General features: G+C 38.9%; 2 protein-coding genes across 3 annotated transcripts in view; one reads left to right on the top strand and one right to left on the bottom strand.

The window, feature by feature from the left end:
• CATSPERE (catsper channel auxiliary subunit epsilon) overlaps positions 1-17,092 on the bottom strand; it is a 175,942-nt gene extending 158,850 nt beyond the window's left edge. The window contains exons 1-2 of the mRNA XM_040636085.1: positions 16,982-17,092; positions 15,101-15,149 (exon numbers count right to left, since the gene is read on the bottom strand). Coding sequence (XP_040492019.1) covers positions 15,101-15,149; positions 16,982-17,046 — 114 coding nt within the window. The 5' untranslated portion in view covers positions 17,047-17,092. The remainder of the gene's footprint in view (positions 1-15,100; positions 15,150-16,981) is intronic.
• Positions 17,093-19,046: 1,954 nt separating this feature from the next.
• The window catches only part of ADSS2 (adenylosuccinate synthase 2), a 34,680-nt gene continuing 34,222 nt past the window's right edge, over positions 19,047-19,504 (top strand). The window contains exon 1 of one of the 2 annotated variants that reach the window (XM_008697267.2): positions 19,047-19,320. In XM_008697267.2, the coding sequence (XP_008695489.2) occupies positions 19,138-19,320 (183 nt within the window). In that variant the 5' untranslated portion in view covers positions 19,047-19,137. The remainder of the gene's footprint in view (positions 19,321-19,504) is intronic. The other variant, XM_040636080.1, reaches the window with a different exon arrangement.

The following is a 19,504-nucleotide window of genomic DNA, read 5'->3' as shown; positions in this document are numbered from 1 at the left end:
TATATATAAAGAGATCCCTGGTACCTGGAAAATAACCTTTAAAGTCAGCTTTGAAACTTATATGAGAAAACATTAGACTTTAAAGGTAAAGGAAAATCCTTAATCCTCCCAAAAAAACATCAAATAGGATACGAGAACATCAGAATTCTCTAAAGCAACACATATAGCACGATAACAAGGAAGGTAACCAAGGAATGAAACAAGGTAACTAAGGAATGAAAGTATGAAGCAAAGATTCTATGTCCAACCAAGCTCTCCTTTAAGTATTAAAGTCACGGAAAAAAAATTTTTTTAGAAAGAATTCAGGAGGGGCACCTGGCTGGCTCCATCAGTTAAGTGTTGAACTCTTGATTTCAGCTCAGGTCATGATCTCAGGGTCCTGGGACTGAGCCCCATGTTGGGCTCTGCACTCAGCAGGGAGTCGGCTTGAGGATTCTCTCCTTCTCCCTCTGCTGCCCCTCACATACTCTCTCTCTAAAATAAATAAATCTTAAAAAGAAGAAGAAGAAGAAGAAGAAGAAGAAGAAGAAGAACAACAACAACAACAACAACAACAACTCAGGAAATACTGTATCTAGGAGCCCTTTCTGAGGAATTTACTAGAGCAAGGGCCAGGAAACTATGGCCTGTGTACCAAATCCAGCTCATCACCTGTTTTTGTAAATAGAGTATTATGAGAATACAGCCACATTCAGTTTCATTATTTAGTGTCCAAGGTTGCTTTGAGGTTACAATGGCAGAGTTAGTTATTGTAACAGAGACCATTTGATTTGCAAAGCCTAAAATATACAGTCTGACCATGATAGAAACTTCATCAACAACTGTACCAGAATATAGTACAAACTGGCAAAACTGACAAAAACTGGCAAAAGGATTGCTGGTGAGCATTAATATATTTGATTGTAGATAAAAGATTAACATGTGAGATAAAGGTTAAAGGCTCATACATGTTATATATATTCTGACAAAATAGAAATAATGCAACTAAAAAATCTGTTGGAAGAAGGAGAATAAAGAAAAGGAAAATAAGCTCGTGAAGTGTTGACCGGAAAGACTGAAGTGTGGGAGAAAACCTAAGTGACCTCAGTTCAGCAATGACTTTTTAGATACAACACCAAAGTCATGATCCATGGAAGAAACATGTGATAAATTGGGCTTCGTTAAAATTTAAAAAGTCACTGTTTAGAGAATGAAAAGGGAAGCCATAGTCTGGGAGAAATATTTGCAAAACTACATATATCTGATAAAATCTAGTATCCAAAATATACAAAAAACTCTTAAAACTCAACAATAAGAAAACAAAACCAATTTTAAAGTGGACAAAGGATCCAAACAGGCACCTCACCAAAGAAGATATAGAGATAACAAATCAGCACAAGAAAAGTCGCTCAATCTCATAGTCATGAGGGAACTGCAACTTAAAACAGTGCATGTGATATAACACCACACGCTTACGAGAATGGTGAAAATCCAAAACTGACATCACTAAATGCTGTTGACGATATGGAACACCAGGAATGCTCATTCCACAAAAAACCCTCAGTCTTTAGGGCTCACCACACAAACCTCTATACCTCCCAGCCTCAGGCAATCACTAATCAACTTTCTTATACATTTGCCTATTCAGGACATTTCTTTTTTTTTTTTTTAAGATTTTATTTATTTATTCAACAGAGAGAGAGACAGCCAGCGAGAGAGGGAACACAAGCAGGGGAAGTGGGAGAGGAAGAAGCAGGCTCATAGCGGAGGAGCCTGATGTGGGGCTCGATCCCAGAACGCCGGGATCACGCCCTGAGCCGAAGGCAGACGCTTAACCGCTGTGCCACCCAGGTGCCCCATGTGCCATCCAGGCGCCCCCAGGACATTTCATATTAATAGAATCATACATATGTAGTTCTTTCTAACTGGCTTCTCCTGCTTAGCATGTTTTCAAGTTTCATCCATGTACCAGGCATCAATCCTTCATTCCGTAATAATTATACTTGTCCATCATATGGATATACCACATTTTATTTATCCATTCATCAGTTGTTGGACTGTTTGGGTTGTTTCCACCTTTGGGCTATTATGAATAATGCTTCCATGAATGCTCGTGTGTGAGGTTTTGTGTGGACATAATGTTTTCATTTCTCTTGGATATGTACCTAGAAGTGGAATTGGTGGATCATATGGTAACTATATGTTTAATCATTTAAGAAGCTATCAAAGTGTTTTCCAATACCATTTGACATTTGACAGCAATGTATCAGGGTTCCAATTTCTCTGCATCTTCACTATTACTTGGTATTATCCATCTTTTTGATTCTAGGCATCTAAGTGGGTGTGAGGTGGTACCTCATTGGGGTTTTGATTTGCAGTTCTCTAATGGGAATGTGCTGATTGGCCATTTGGATACCTTCTTTGGAAAAATGTCTAATCAGATCCTTTGCCCATTATTTTTTAAAACTGGGCTGTCTTTTAATATTGAATTATAAAATTCTTCATATATTTTAGATACATGTCCCTCTTCAGAGAAATGATTTGCAAAAATTTTACAGTTCTGTGTGTTGTCTTTTCACTTTCTTGCTGGTGTCCTTAGAAGCACTGTTTCTAAAATTTTGGCTATGCCTAATTCATCTTTTTTTCTTTTGTTCCTTGTGCTTTTAATGTCATATCTGAGAAACCACTGCCTAATGCAAGGTTATGGAGATTCTTCCCTACGAGTTTTATAACTTTAGCTCTTATGTTTAGGTCTTGGATCTATTTCGAGCTAATTTTTAGATATGGTCTGAGGTTGAGGGTCCACCTTCATTCTTCTCCATGCAGATATACAGTTTTCTCAGCACAATTTGTTGAAAAACTATTCTTTCCCCATTGAGTTTTCTTGGAGTCATTGTCAAAAACCATAAACATAAGGTTTTCTTTTTTGGGCTCTTAATTCTATTCCACTCATCTATTTGCATATCCTTATGCCTGTCTCACACTGTCTCAATTGCTGTAGCTTCGTAGTTAAGTTTTAAAGTCAGGAACTGTGAGTCTTCCAACAGTGTTCTTTTTTTTTTTTTTAAGATTTTATTTATTTATTTATTTGACAGAGAGAGAGAGACAGCCAGCGAGAGAGGGAACACAAGCAGGGGGAGTGGGAGAGGAAGAAGCAGGCTCCCAGCGGAGGAGCCCAATGTGGGGTTCGATCCCAGAACGCTGGGATCACGCCCTGAGCCGAAGGCAGAAGCTTAACGACTGAGCCACCCAGGTGCACCCCCGACATTGTTCTTTTTAAAAAATGTTTCGTCTATTTTTGTTTTTTTGAACTTCCATGTGAAATTCCATGTGACTTTCCATATGAAATTACTAAATTCGCTTAGTAGTTTTAATAGTTTTTTAGTGGATTCATTAGGGCTCTTTATATAGATCATGTCATCTATAAATAGAGGTAATTTATTTTTTCCTTTCCAATGTAGATGTCTTTATTGCATTTTCTTGTCTAATTGCCTTGGCTGTGGCTTTGTTTTGTTTTTTTTAATTTAAGAGTCTTAGGGGTGCCTGGCTGGCTCAGTCAGTAGAGCATGCTGGAAGTCATGAGTTTGAGCCCCACGTTGGGTGCAGAGGTTACTTAAGGAAATAAAAATAATAAAATAAAATTTAAGAATCATAGCATTTTTAACACACATACTAAAATATTTATGGATGAAATAATATGTCTGGGATGGCTCTATTTGTTTATTCACATTTTTTAGATTCCATTTTGAGTGGAGTCAAATGGTATTTGTCTTTCTCAGTCTGGCTTATTTCACTTAGCATAATACCCTCTAAGTCCATCATGTTGTCTCAAATGGCACAATCTCATCCTTTTTTATAGCTGTGTAATGCTCCATTGTGTGTGTGTATACACAGATACGTATATGTGTGTGTGCACGTGCATGCCAATTCATCTATTGATGGACACTTAGGTTGCTACTATGTCTTGGCTGTTGTAAATAATGCTGCAATAAACACAGAGCTGCATATATCTTTTTGAGTTAGTGTTCTCATTTTCTCTGAGTAAATACTCAGTAGTGGAATTATTGGATCAAATGGAATCTCTATTTTAAATTTTTTGAGGAACCTCCATACTCTTTTCCACAGTTGCTGTATCAATTTATATTCCCACTAACAGTACACGAGGGTTCCTTTTTCTCCACATCCTTATCGACACTTGTTTCTTGTCTTTTTGATTTTGGCCATTTTAACAGCTTGAGCTGATATCTCACTGTGAATTTGATTTGTATTTCCCTGATGAGTAGTAATAGTGAGGATCTTTTCATGTTTCTGTTGGCCATCTGCATGTCTTCTTTGGAAAAATATCTTTAGCTGCTCTGACCATTTTTAACCAGATTATTTGTTTTTTTGGCATTGTAGAAGTTCTTTATATATTTTCGGTATTAACCCATTATCAGATATGCAAATATCTTTTCCCATTCCATAGGCTGTCTTTTAGTTTTAGAATTTCCTTTGCTGTGTAAAAGCCTTTTATTTTGATGTAGTCCCAATAGTTTACTGTTGTTTTTGTTTCCCTTGCCTTAGGAGACATATCTAGAAACTGTTGCTATGGTCAATGTCACAGATATTACTGCTTATGTTCTCTTCTAGGATTTTTCTGGTTTCAGGTCTCATGTTTAGGTCATTAATTCACTGTGATGTTTTGGGAGGTTTTTTTTATGTCGTTAGAAAGTAATCCAGTTTCATTCCTTTACATGTAGCTGTCCAGTTTTCCCAACACTATTTATTGGAAAGACTGTCTTTCCCCCCATTGTATATTCTAGCATCCTTTGTCATAGACTAATTGACCATATAAGTGTGGGTTTATTTCTGGGGTCTCTATTCTGTTCCATTGATCTATGTGTATTTTTGTGCCAGTATCGTTCTATTTTGATTACTACAGCTTTGTAGTTTATCTTGAAATCTGAAGTTGTGATACCTCCAGGTTTGTTCTTCTTTCTCAGGATTGCTTTGGCAATTCGGGACCACATACAAATTTTAGTATTATTTGTTCTAGTTTTGTGGAAAATGCTGTTGGTATTTTGATAGAGATTGCATTGAATCTGCAGACTGCTTTGGGTAATACAGACATTTGACAATATTACTTCTTCCAAACCTTGAGCATTAGGTATCTTTCCAGTTGTGTTATTTTCAATGTCTTTCATCAGTGTTTTATAGTTTTCAGATTTCAGGTCTATCACCTCTTTGGTTCAGTTTATTCCTAGGTATTTTACTGTTTTTGATGTGATTGTAAATGGTGGTGGTTTTCAAATTTCTCTTCCTGCAACTTCATTGTTAGTGCATAGAAACAGTATAGATTTCTGTCCATTAATTTTGTATCTTGTAACTTTACTGAATTGGTTTATTACTTCTAGTAATAATGTTGGACTTGTAGAATGTATCTGGACACTTCTCCAATTTTTTGGAACAGTTTTAGAAGTCTATGTATTAACTCTTCTTTAAATGTCTGGTAGAATTTATCTGTGATTGCGTCTGGTCCTGGACTTTTTTGATTACCAATTCAATTTTGTTATTTGTAATCAGTCTGCTCAGATTTTCTATTTCTTCCTTGTTCAGCTCTGGAATATTGTTTGAATTTATCCATTTCTTCCAGGCTGTCCAGTTTTTTGGAATATAACTTTCATAGTATAATAATTCTTTGTATTTCTGTGGTGTCAGTTGTTATTTCTCCTCTCATTTCTGATTGATAATAGGCATTCTAACTGGTGTGAGGTGAGCTCGTTGTGGGGGTATTGTAGATTTCTTGGAGTTGTATGGTCATTTTAACAATATTGATTCTTCTAATCCATGGATGTGAAATATCTTTCTTCTATTTCTTCCATCAGTGTCTTATAGTTTCAGCATAGAGGTTTTTTGCTTCCTTGGTTAAATTTATTACTAGGTGTTTTTATTTCTTGATGCAATTGCAAATAGGATTGTTTTCATAATTTCTCTTTCAAATTGTTATTAGTGTACAGAGACATGGCAATGTTGCCAAGGTTGCGAAACTTTGCCTTAGAGAGTGGAATGAAAATTAAAACCTCTACTTTTTCCTAGAAAAAAATTTTAAAGTTTTTAAAACTCCATGAGAGAATGTCCCAGCATTAAAAGTCCTCTGTCATCCTACCCTATACACCAGGATCTTCACAAGCTGCTCAAATAAAAGGACTAGCAAGTAATCACCAATGACAGAAAGCAGATATTCTGAATATATACCACAACTTCTTTCTCTGGAAACTTTTGTCAGTGAACCCACCAATAAACTCGGTGTACAGAAACACAACAGATTTTTGAATGCTGGTTTTGTATCCTGTAGCTTAACTAAATGTATTTATTAGTTCTAACAGTTTTTTGATGGAGCCTTTAGGGTTTGTATATATAATATCATGTCATTTGCAAATAGAGATAGTTTTACTTCTTCCTTTCCTATTTGGATGTCTTTTATTTCTTTCTCTTGCCTAATTGTTTGGCTAGGACATCAATGTTATATTGAATTAAAGTGGCATGAATATATCCTTGTCTTGTTCCTTATATTAGAGGAAAAGCTTTCAACTTTTTAGCACTAAGTATGATGTGAGCTGTGGACTTGTCATATGTAGTCTTTATTATGTTGAGGTATGTTCCCTCTGTACCCACTTTGTTGAGAGTTTTTATCATACATGGATGTTGAATTTTATAAAATGCTTTTCTGCAGCTATTGAGATGATCATATGATTTTTATCCTTCATTTTATTAATGTGGTGTATTACACTGACTGATTTGTAGATGTTGAACCATCCTTGGAATAAATTCCACATGCTCATGGTATATGATCCTTTTAATTTATTGTTGAATTATGTCTGCTAATATTTTGTTGAGAATTTTTGCATCTATATTCATTAGAAATATTGCCCTGCAATTTTCTCTTCTTGTAATGTCCTTCTCTGGTTTTGGTAGCAGGGTCCTCTTTTATATTTTGGTAGAGTTTGAGAATGATTGATATTAGTTCTTCTTCTTTTTTTAAAAAAAGATTTTATTTTTTTATTCAAGAGAGAGAATGAGCAGGGTGAAGGGCAGAGGGAGAAGCAGACTCTCCACGGAGCACAGAGCCTGATGTGGGGCTTGATCCCAGGGCTCTGGGATCATGACCTGAGCCAAAGGCAGACACTTAAATGACTGAGCCACCCAGGCACCCCATGTTAGTTCTTCTTTGAACGTTTGGTGAAATTCACCAGTGAAGTCCAGCCCTGGACTTTTTTTTGGGGGGGGGTATTGATCACTGATTCAATCTCCTTCCTAGTAACTGGGTCTGTTCATATTTTCTATTTCTTTATAGTCTTGCTAGGTTGTGTGGTTCTAGGAATTTATCCATTTCTTCCAGGTTATTCAACTTGTTGGTATAGAATTGTTTATAGCAATCTCTTATGATTCTTTGTATTTCTGTGCTATTAGTTGTAATGCATCTTCTTTCATTTCAGACATCGTCTTTCTTTCCCTTGGTTAGTCTAGTTAATTTTATCTTTGCAAAGAACCAGCTCTTAGTTTTATTTATCTTTTCTATTGTTATTTTAATCTCTATTTCCTCTATTGATGTTCTTATCTTTGTTATCTCCCTTCTACTAACTTTGGGCTTCATTTCTTCTTTTTTAGTTCCTTCATGTGTCATGTTGTTTATTTGAGATTTATCTTGTTTCTTAATGTAGGCATTTAAGTTATGAACCTCTGTCTTAGAAATGGTTTTGCTACATCCCATAAGTTTTAGTATGTTGTGTTTCCATTTTCATTTGTCTCAAGTTATTGTTTGATTTCTCTTTCAATTTGTTTTTTGATGCATTGGCTGTTCAGTAACATGTTCTTTAATCCCCACATATTTGTGAATTTTCCAGTTTTCTATTTATCATTGATTTCTATACTATTGCAGTCAGAAAAGATGCTTGATATAGCAATCTCTTTAAATTTATTAAGACTTATTTTGTGGCCTAACACATGACCTATCTATTCTGGATCATGTTCCATGTGTGTTTGAGAAGAATGTGTATTCTGTTGATTTTGGATGGAATGTTCTCTATATATCTGTTAAATCCATCTGGTCTAATGTATTGTGTAAGGCCGATATTTCCTTTTTGATTTTTTGTCTGTATGATCTATGCATTAATGAAAGTGGAGTATTAATGTTCTCTACTATTATTGAATTGCTGTGTATTTCTCCCTTTAGTTCTTTTAATATTTGCTTTATATATTCAGTAACTCCTATGTTTAACGCATAATACATACCAACGTTATGTCATCTTATTTGATTGACCTCTTTATCTTTATGTAATGCTCTTCTTTATCTCTTATTAGACTTTGTCTTAAAGCCTATTTTATGGGATATAAGATATAAGTGTAGCTAACACTGCTTTCTTTTGGTTTCTATTTGCATGAAATATCTTTTTCCATCCCTTTACTTTTGGTCTGTGTATGTCCTTATATCTCATGAGTTTCTTATTAGCAGCATATGGGTCTTCTTTTTTTATCCATCTACTCTGTCTTTTGATTGGAGAATTTAGCCCATTTACATTTAAAGTAATTACTGATAGGTATCTACAAGCATACCTCTGAGATACTGCAGTTTCATTTCCAGACCACTGCAATAAACTGAATATCACAATAGTGAATCACATGACTTTTTTGTTTATAAAAATTGTTTAGATTATACTGTAGTTTATTAAGTGTGCAATAGCATTGTCTAAAAAGTGTACATACCTTAATTTAAAAAATATTGTGAATAATGTTAACCATTATGTGAGCTTTCAGCAAGTTGTAGTTACTGATCACAGAGTACCATAACAAATGTAACAATGATGAAAGTGTTTGAAATATTGTGAGAATTACCAAAATATGATACAGAGACATGAGACGAGCAAATGAGACTGGGAAAATGGTGTTGATAGACTCGCTTGACGCAGGCTTGCCACACCCATCAATTTGAAAAAAAGAAAAAAGCACTATCTGCGAAGCACAATAAAGTGAAGCACAACAACATGAGGTATGGTATACTTATTGCCATTTTGTTAACTGTATCCTGCCTGGTTTGTAATTTTCTACGTGTTTCTTTCTTCTTCTCTGCTCTCTTCCTCTGTGGTTTGATGACTTTCTTTTGCGGTATGCTTAGATTCTTTCTTCTTTATCTTTTGTGTATCTACTATAGGTTTTTGCTTTGTGGTTACCATGAGCCTTACATACAAAAAGTTATAACAAGTCTATTTTAAGTAGATAATAACTTGTTTGATCACAGTCTAAAGCTCTATATTTTTACTCACCCTTTGCACATTGTTTTTAATGTCACATTTTACACTTTTTTATCTTGTGCATCCCTTAAGAAATTATTGCAGTTACATTTTTACCACTTTAGTCTTTTACACTAGTCTTCACACTAGTTTTATAAGTAATTAATCTACTACCATTAATATATCTTTTCAGAGAGATTTATTCTTTCACATTTTCTTGTTACTTTTTTAAAGTGTTTTTTTTTTTTGTTTTGTTTTTTTAGCTTTTTTAAAGCATGAGAAGTCACTTTTGCATTTCTTGTAAGGCTAGTTTAGTGATGATAAACTCCTTTAGCTTTTGCTTATCTGGAAAAGTCTTTATTTTTCCTTCAATTCTGTATGAAAACATGGCTGCACAGAGTATTCTTGTATGGAAGTTTTTTTCTTTCAGCACTTTGAATATCTTGTGCCACTCCTTTCTGGCCTGCAATATTTCTGCTGAAAAATCTACTGATAGCCTTATGAGGTTTCCCCTGTAGGTAACGAAAGTTGTTTTTCTCTTGCTTTTTTTTAAAGATTGCATTTATTTGAGAGACAGGGAGAGAGCACACATGTGTGCTAGAGTGAGCATGAGTGGGGGAGGGACAGAGGAAGAGGGAACAGGCTCCCCACTGAGCAGGGAGTCTGACATGGGGCTCAATCCCAGGACCCTGCGATCATGATCTGAGCAGAAGGCAGATGCTTAACCAACTGAGCCACCCAGACACCCCTCTTGCTGCTTTTAAGAAATCTCCTTGTGGTTAACTTTTGACATTTAAATTATAATTTAAATAATTTGGGTTCATCTTATTTGGAACTCTCTGGGCTTCCTGGATCTAGATGTTTCCTTTCCCAGGTTAGGGAAGTTTTCAGTCATTATTTCTTAAGAATTTTTCTGCTCCTTTCACTCTTCTCCTTTTGGCCCCTATAATGGGAATGTTAGTCCACTTGATGTTATTCTATAAATTCCTTAAGATAGGTTTACTTTTTTCTGTACTCTTTTTTTCTTTTTACTGCTCTGTTTGGGTGAATTCCAGTGCTCTGTCTTCAGGTACACAGATCCTTTATTCTACCTTGGCTAGTCAGCTGTTGAACCCTGTGGTATATTTTTCAGTTCAGTTATTCTATACTTCAGCTCTGTGACTTCTATTTGGTATCTTCTTATATTTTCTAACTCTTGGTTGAAGTTCTTACCGTGTTCATCCATTCTTCTCCTGAGTTCAGTGAGCATCTTTATGACCATTACTTTGAATTCTTTATTAGGTAAATTACTTATCTCCATTTCATTGAGGTTTTTTTCTGAGTTTTTATCTTATTCTCTTGTTTGGAACATATTCCTCTGTTTCTTCTATTTCCTTGACTCTCTTATGTTCATTTTTATGCATTAGATAAAATAACCAACTCTCTTAGTCTTGAAGGAGTGATGAGCCTTATCATTTAACCATGCCCTAGCTCCTGGTTGTCCTTCAAAACTTTGTGATTGTCCAAGCAGCCTATTTTATTTTTCATAACTCCCAATAGATGAGGATGTGCCAAGTCCTGTCATTGTCCCACAGGGAGGATCTCAGTCAGCACCTAGATTCATGTTGATTGGAAGCTAGACACTCAAGCACCACCTTTTAAAGTATACAAATATATACAGTCATATGGGACTACAAGTGTAAGCCATGGCCACCAGAGTCAGGCAATCTGGAGGTATCCTATGGGCAGCAGTTATAATGACCAGGCTCTAGATAAATGCATAAGTTCCTTTCTGAGAGATAGTGGCAAGCTGTAGTGAGGCAGAGAGAAAGCATGGAGATGGCCTCCACCAGTTTATGTTCCCTGAGAGCATCTTCATAGATTCCTGGATGTGTGTCAACCTAAATCCTGTCCCTCATGCCAAAGCTCCAGGAAAAGCAAATAGGTAGAGAAAAATTGACTTAAAATGCTTTCCATTAAGATTTATGAACTATTTAATCCCTAAAGTGTCTTCTGTACACTAAATATTTTCTTTCTTTCTCTGAATATCACTTGCAAGCAACCTGCAAAGCCACTGGTTTTATCATCTACTCGCCTGCATTTAGTCTCCCTCCTCTGTTGAGAATCAAACTCTGGCTCCCAACTCTCATTTCTGTAATGACATACTCCATTATTTTGGTTACATGACACATTTCTGTCACCTCCATAACAATGATAAAGGAAGAGCAGAGATCAAAAAAGATTTTTAGGGGATGCCTGGCTGGCTCAGTTGGTGCAGCATGCAACTCTTAATCTCAGGGTTGTGAATGTGAGCCCCATGTTGGGTGTAGAGATTACTTAGAAAAAAGGAGATTTTTAAAATGACTAATAAAATGGTCAATTATACAGAAAAACTGTTCAAGAAACAAAGATGAAATACATAAATAAATGATATTAAAGAAATTAACTACAAATGACAGTTTAACTGGTAAGTACAGATTTAATAAGAAATGGCTAGCAATGAATTTAAAAACAAATAACATTGTAAAAGAAAATATAGTTTATATAGATTCCTTTTGCCTGATTCTGAGTAATGTAAATACAATGATATATATATATATATATAGACATAGAATGTAAGTGTAAACTGATACAATTATTTTGTAAAATCTTCTGGCACCATCAACTAAAGCTGAACACATGCATATAATATACCCTATGACTTACCAGTTCCACTCCCAACAGAAATGCATATATATGTTAAGCAGAAGATAGGCATAAAAATGTTCATAGTAGACGACCTTATCTAATCCACTAATTAAAAAGACTGAAAATGGAATGAACATAATTACTTACCTAGAGTAAAAGGATTCATATATTATGGTATGTTAATTCAAAGGAAGAGTAGGCAGCACTGAAACTAAACTGCAGCTACATGAAACGAGAGGATCAGTCAACTCTACCCATAGGAAAGAAGAGAGTTCCGAAATTGACACATCAATCTTTGACAAAGCAGGAAAAAATATCCAGTGGAAAAAAGACAGCCTCTTCAATAAATGGTGCTGGGAAAATTGGACAGCTATATACAGAAGAATGAAACTTGACCACTCTCACACCATACACAAAGATAATATCCAAATGTATTAAAGACCTTGATGTGAGACAGGAATCCATCAAAATCATAGAGGAGAACATAGGCTGTAACCTCTTTGATATCGGCCACAGCAACCTCTTTCATGGCACATCTCCAAAGGCAAGGGAAACAAAAGCAAAAATGAACTTTTGGGACTTCATCAAGATAAAAAGCTTCTGCACAGCAAAGGAAACAGTTAACAAAACAAAGAGGCAGCCCATGGAATGGGAGAAGATATTTGCAAATGACACTACAGATAAAAGGTGGGTATCCAAGATCTATAAAGAACTTCTCAAGCTCAATACCCAAGAAACAAAAAATCAAATAAAAAAATGGGCAGAAAATATGAACAGACACTTTTCCAATAAAGACATACAAATGGCTAACAGACACATGAAAAAATGTTCAAAATCATTAGCCATCAGGGAAATTCAAATCAAAACCACATTGAGATACCACCTTACGCCAGTCAGAATGGCAAAAATGGACAAGGCAAGAAACAACAAATGTTGGAGAGGATGTGGAGAAAGGGGAACCTTCTTACACTGTTGGTGGGAATGCAAGTTGGTTCGTACAGCCACTTTGGAAAACAGTGTGGAGGTCCCTCAAAAAGTTAAAAATAGAGCTACCCTATGACTGAGCAATTGCACTACTGGGTATTTACCCCAAAGATACAGATGTAGTGAAAAGAAGGGCCATATGCACCCCAATGTTCATAGCAGCATTGTCCACAATAGCCAAAATGTGGAAGGAGCTGAGATGTCCATCAACAGATGAATGAATAAAGAAGCTGTGGTCCATATATACAATGGAATATTACTCAGCCATCAGAAAGAATGATCACCCAACATTTGCATCAACATGGATGGGACTGGAGGAGATTATGCTAAGTGAGATAAGTCAAGCAGAGAAAGACAATTATCATGTGGTTTCACTCATTTGTGGAATATAAGGAATAGCAGGGAGATCGGTAGGGAAAAATGAAGGGGGGGTAAACAGAGGGGGAAATGAACCACGAGAGACTATAGACTCCGGGAAACAATCTGAGGATTTTAGGGGATGGGCTAGCCCAGTGATGGGTATTAAGGAGGGTGTGTATTGCGTGGAGCACTGGGTGTTATACGAAAACACTGAATCATGGAACACTACATCAAAAACTAATGATGTACTGTATGGTCACTAACATATAATGAAAGAAAGAAGAAAGAAAGAAAGGGAGAAAGAGAGAGAGGGAGAAAGGAAGAAAAGTTAATTGACACATCTATATACAGAAAAAAGGATAATACCAGAAAAATAAAAGTAAGTTGTTTAATAGGTGGTGGTTTATTACATGGAGAAAGTAATGTGAATGTATACTTTATATTATATACGAGTGGACTCCAGATGGATTTATGACCTACATTTGAAAGGTCAGGATATAATGCATATAAAAGAAAAACTAGGATAAGTATCTTCGCAACTCTGGGTAGGAAAAGATTTTTCATAACAATCCAAAAAAGTAGAAAGTATGAGGTCAAAAAGCGTGTGTGTGTGTGTGGGGGGGTGGTTTGGCTTAACAAAAGTCAGGTTTTTCTTAAAAAATAAAATATCCACAGACAACATTAATGGTTAGATGAGTAGATGTGAGACAGGAAAATGAAACAAAACCAACATTCAAATAATATAGAGGGTGGAATGTATACAACACTTCATAAATCAACAAGAAAAGGGCACAAAATTAAATGGAAAATGGGCAAAAAGAGAAGCCTGCATAAATATGGGAAGAGATGCTCAAAATCACTAGTCATGGGGCGCCTGGGTAGCTCAGATGGTTAAGCATCTGCCTTCAGCTCAGCTCAGGTCATGATTTCCAGGTCCTGGGATTGAGACCCATGTCGGGCTCCCAGCTCAGCAGGGAGTCTGCTTCTCCCTCTCCCTCTGCCTCTCCCCCTGCTTGTGCCCAGGTGTCTCTCTCTCAAATAAATAAATAAATCTTTTTTAAAAATCACTAGTCATCACAGAATTGAAAATAACAACAGCAATAAGCTATTACACATAGTAATAAAATTAGTAAAAAAAATAGAAAATTCAATAATTCAATAAATTTTGGTGAATATGTGCACTAGGTTGAGAATAGAAATTGAGACTGCCATTCAAGAACAATCATGCAGAATAGTTAAATCAGGTGTCTGCTCTATGTCCCAGCAACTATAGCTGAAATATTATTGCACAGACCATAAAAGGACATGTAAAAGGGCATCATCACAGTGTTGTCTGTGGTGACAGAAAGCCATGTGTCCATCATTGGGGGGCTATACAAATAACACACACACAGAGTACTAAGCAGGCAGCATTAAGAAGAAAGGAAGTAGACAAAGTATTGAATAAAAAAAGTAATCTAGAGAATGAAGTCTACAGCTTCAGTGACCATTCATCCTGGCTTGTCAAGGCTGTTGGAATTCATACCTGTTGTTCCAGCATAAATATTAATAGCACTCTCCTTCATTTTCAATAGTTTACACAATATATTGTATGGCCATCCTATCTGTGAATATTAAGTCACAAAAACATTCAAAACCATACTACTTATGTTTGCTACATATATATTTAAGGACATTTATTGGCAAGAGGATTTATACTAGGATGATAAATGAGATAAAGGAATGAAATAAAAATAAATGAATGATAACTGTGCTATACAACTGAGTATAAAATACTGCTCTCTGCTTTAAGGTAGATAATAATTAAAACTTAACTATAGCTTGAAAAAAAATTACACACTTACAGTACTTCTGGTACTAAAAATGTGGTAGTTTGGGCTGTTAGTGGAATACCTGTGGAGGAAAAGGTCAAATATAAATATTAAAACTAACTTCTCCTCCAAATAAGAGGGATTCTATTGTAAACCCAGAAGCAGACGTAAGCCCATAGGGAAGTTTGGTATAGGACAGAGGTGATATTCAGTAAATGGAGCTGGAAAATGGCTCTGGATTCGTAAGGAGAAAGAAATAATCCCAGTCCTACCTTAGATCATTTAAGAAAACCAACTCCATTGGGATAAGAAATGTCAAAAACATTAATATTCTCAGTAGAAAATTTAGGTAAATATCTCTTAGACATTGGGGAAAGGAAGAATTATTTAAATAAGACATCTACCTTGAATTCTCCACCCCCCCCAACAAACTAACAATAAAAAACCATTACATCAAATTTAAGAAATTTTGTCCTTTAAAAGAACACCTTATTAAGATATAAAATTCAAGAAGCCTGTGACTACCATGGGGAACAATAACATCTTTGTCTTCACTAAACTCTCGCTGAAAATTTAGGGAAGGGAAAGAAATTTAGCATTCCCTTCGATTATGAACATAGACCAGGGGTTGGCAACCTATGGTCAAATTCCACCTGTTTTTGTAAATAAATTTTCATTGACACACAGCCACGCCCATTGGTTTACTACTTTTGGGGAGCGCATTCCCCTATCATGGCAGAGTTGGGTAGTTAAAGCATAGATTGTATCACCTGAAAAGCCTGAAGTATTTACTACCTGGCCCTTACAGAAAGTTTGGTGACCTCTGGTGTACAACATAAAGTTTATGAAGTCCCCGAATTCACAGGCCATCTTTAATAATATCCCTTATCCTTATTTATTGATCCATTGTTTCCCAGGCATGCGCTGGGAGCTAAAAATATCTTTGCATCCAAGCCTCACAACAACAACCCCATGAGACAGGTTTTCTTTTCTTCACTTTAGAGGAAATAGAAGCTTACAAAGTTCTGTCAGAATGCTACCTTTTTGCTTTTTCTCACTACTTCACTGACCCTTTCCAAGGCTACTCTTATTCTGTTCGATGCCCACCATCGGCCCAGTGAGGTGCCCTGGATCCCCTCCCTCTGAAACCTCTGTCATAGTTTGACTTATTGTTGGTATTCTTACATCTTGTTGTTAGAGGGTAGTAATTAGTTATAGCAAAACCTCCACTGAATGGAGTATTCGCAGAACGTTATTTTTCTGGTTAATTATCTGTATTTTAACCTTTGTTGAAAATCTTTCTAAAATATTTCGATACACTTTCCAACTCAGCAGTTACTAAATACTGAACAAAAATCACACTTGCACTGAGGATTTCTCAGAACTTTTTAAAGCTTTCACTCCCTAGATCAAATCACAGAATCAATTCCCATTCCTTATGCAGGAATTACATCCCCTTACATTTGTACAGTGTTTACACTTTATAAAGCACTTTGTCATAAATCATTCATACATCTGCCTCACAGAAACCATCAACTACCTGGTTACCCTGGAGACGGGCCCTCGTCCCGTCTCCACTTCCCAGTGGCGACTTTTGGGCTCTCTGGCAAAACAAGAGCGCAGCAGGAGGAAAGGAGTTTATGGGTGGTTCCTAGGCGCTCAGCTGTCCAGAGGACAGCGACGCAGTTACCCAGACGCGGAGGAGCAAAGCCCTCACCCTGCTGCTTCATTCTCCGCCCTCGTCCCTCGAAAACTCTCGGAAGAGGGCGGCGAGGCGCCGAGGGTGGGCGCCGGGAGCCGGGGCTCCAGGCGGTGGTCCGCGGGGGCGGGTGGGTCAGGACACCGAGGCGCGGGGGCGCGGCCGCAGGGGCGACCCCCGCCCGGTGCCCCGGGGCGCCACTGGCGTCTTTCTACCTCCACACGGCCGAGCCGCAGCAGCTCAGCCACGACAGCAGCACCGCCACTCCCTGCGCTGACATGGCGCCCGGACGGCCTCCGCCCAACGGCCCAGGCCGCGCCCGCTCTGGCCTCGCGCGCTCCCGGGGGGCGCCGGCGGACCAGCGGAGGAGGTGCTGGGGGCCGCGCGCCGCGGGCGGGGCCGGGGTCGCACCTCCCCGCCCGCGAGGGCCAGTGCGTGTGCGCATGCGTGCGAGCGCGCGCCGCTACCTGGCTCCCCGGGAACCTCGCAGCTGGTTGGAGTTGAAAATGTAAACCAGACTTGAGGAAAGGCAGAAACCATGCCGCTTTGGAGTGAAATAGCAAAACCACTCCGGAAAATTCCGGTTGACTGAACGAAGGTGAAGCTTTTAAGTTACTGTATCTTTTAGCCCAAATTTTCGTTGTGACTGTATATAAATACTGCGGTAACAGATGCGTATCTGGTAGTGTATGTATCCAGTATGAGGCATTCCATAAATGGTTTTTAAGTTCAGCGGAAATCAACACTAACGTGTACTTACTGAGCACCTACTATATGCCCAACACCACCTTGCGCACTTGGGTACAAAGAAATATGGCAGCTTTCTGATTTACAAAGGGGTTTGTAATCTTGTGGTAAAGCCAAGATAAACAAATACCAAAATGTCACACAGGATTATAATTTATCTGTTTATTTGTTGGTAGACCAATAATCTGAATCCTTGAGTGCTGCAACTTTATCTTTACTCCTCTTTATGTCATCAGGGCCCAGTACCATCATAATTTGTAGTAGGTCCTCAATGTTTACTGACAACGAATCATTGAGTAAAAGTAGTATTATACTAAAATACGCTCTAGGGACCATTAGAGAACCTGATTGTGTGTATATGGTGTATATGTAGTAGACACTGCATTTAATGCGATTCTGTTCCCACTTTTTCCGAAGCAACTTTGTATCGGGATTAGATGCCATAGTTAATCTGTATTGCAGCAGTAGGTACAGTTTACTCCAGAATCTGGCTGTAACTGAAACACGAAGAGTAATGGAATATACACAGAGCGTCTGGGCTCTGCACTCTCTCGGTACCAATTCAGCCCGCACTAGAGCAAGTTAACTAACTTTTAAACCCTGTAAAATAAGTGTAAGATAGTATTACCTACTTTATATGTTGTGGGATTTAAAAGAGCTAAGTGTATCACAGTATTTGGCACAAACTATACATCACTATTACCCTCCTCCTCTCTGAGCCTCTGTTACTAATGTGTAAAACGAGAAGGATTAGAACTTTACTTGAGCTCTAGATTTTCAGTTCTAATGTCCTCTATTGCTCTACTTTGGAATATGCCCTTTTATTTCCTTCTATTTCCTCTAAAGTGAAGCTTCTATTTCCTCTTAAGTGAAGAAAAGAAAACCTGTCTCATGGGGTTGTTGTGAGGCTTGGGTGCAAAGATATATTTAGCTCCCATCTCTATTCTTACTTGCAGACCTTTAGTTCCCAATTCTAAATCTATTCGTTTCCATTCCATCCCATTTGTATTTTGGAATGCCACCCTTTGTATTTAGCACACACTATCTCGACCTTTAATAAAGACAAGTCGTTAAAAAATAATTTGAAAACGCCTTCGGAGACAGACCTGCAGACGGCAAACAGCGTGGCTCCAAAAAACGTCGCCTCGGCCCAGAGCGTTGCATGCCGGGAGTTGTAGTCCGACGCTCGAGCACGCACCTCCGCGCCTCCCTGGTTTGAAAAGCGGGAGAAGGGCGAGTAGGCGGGGCGTCGAGGCGAAGCTCGCTGGAGGCCCCGCCCCAGCCCCCTTCCGCTCGCAGGGCTCGCACCCGGGTGGCGCGCCAGGCTGCGGAAGGGGCGTGGCCTCGGTCCCGGGTGGCGGCGGTTGCCGCCACCCGGGCCTCTTCCTGCGGGCGGTGCTGCGGCGGCCGGCCTGCGCGGGGCAGTCATGGTCGCCCCTTGAGTGGGCTGAGGCGGAGAGCGGGGCGGGGCCTGGCTGGAGGGTGGCGGCCCGGCGGGGGCGGGGGCGGGGCCGGCCTCTGGCTCCTTCTTCCTCTGCATGTGGCTGGCGGCCGCAGAGCAGTTCAGTTCGCTCACTCCTCGCCGCCCGCGTCTCTTTCGGGCTCTCCTCGCGTCACTGGAGCCATGGCGTTCGCCGAGACCAACCCGGCGGCATCCTCCCTGCCCAACGGCGACTGTGGCCGCCCCGGGGCGCGGCCCGGGGGGAACCGGGTGACGGTGGTGCTGGGCGCGCAGTGGGGCGACGAAGGCAAAGGGAAGGTGGTGGATCTGCTGGCGCAGGACGCCGACATCGTGTGCCGCTGCCAGGTGAGGCGACCGGGCTCTGACGGGAAGCCGGGCCCGAGAGCGCGGGCGCGGAACGCGGATCCGTAGTCCCAAAGAAGGTGTCACCTTGAGGTTCTCTCCTGCTCGGAGCTGCGGCGACGTGGAGAAATGGCGGGAGGTTAGAGACCCCCTGACCTGAGGTCTTGGGTTGAGGGGTTGCGGTGGC

Source organism: Ursus maritimus, unplaced genomic scaffold, assembly GCF_017311325.1.
Source record: "Ursus maritimus isolate PB19 unplaced genomic scaffold, ASM1731132v1 scaffold_2, whole genome shotgun sequence".
Lineage (NCBI taxonomy): Eukaryota > Metazoa > Chordata > Mammalia > Carnivora > Ursidae > Ursus > Ursus maritimus.
Note: the sequence above shows the minus strand (reverse complement) of the source record. Positions and strands in the feature narration are given on the sequence as shown.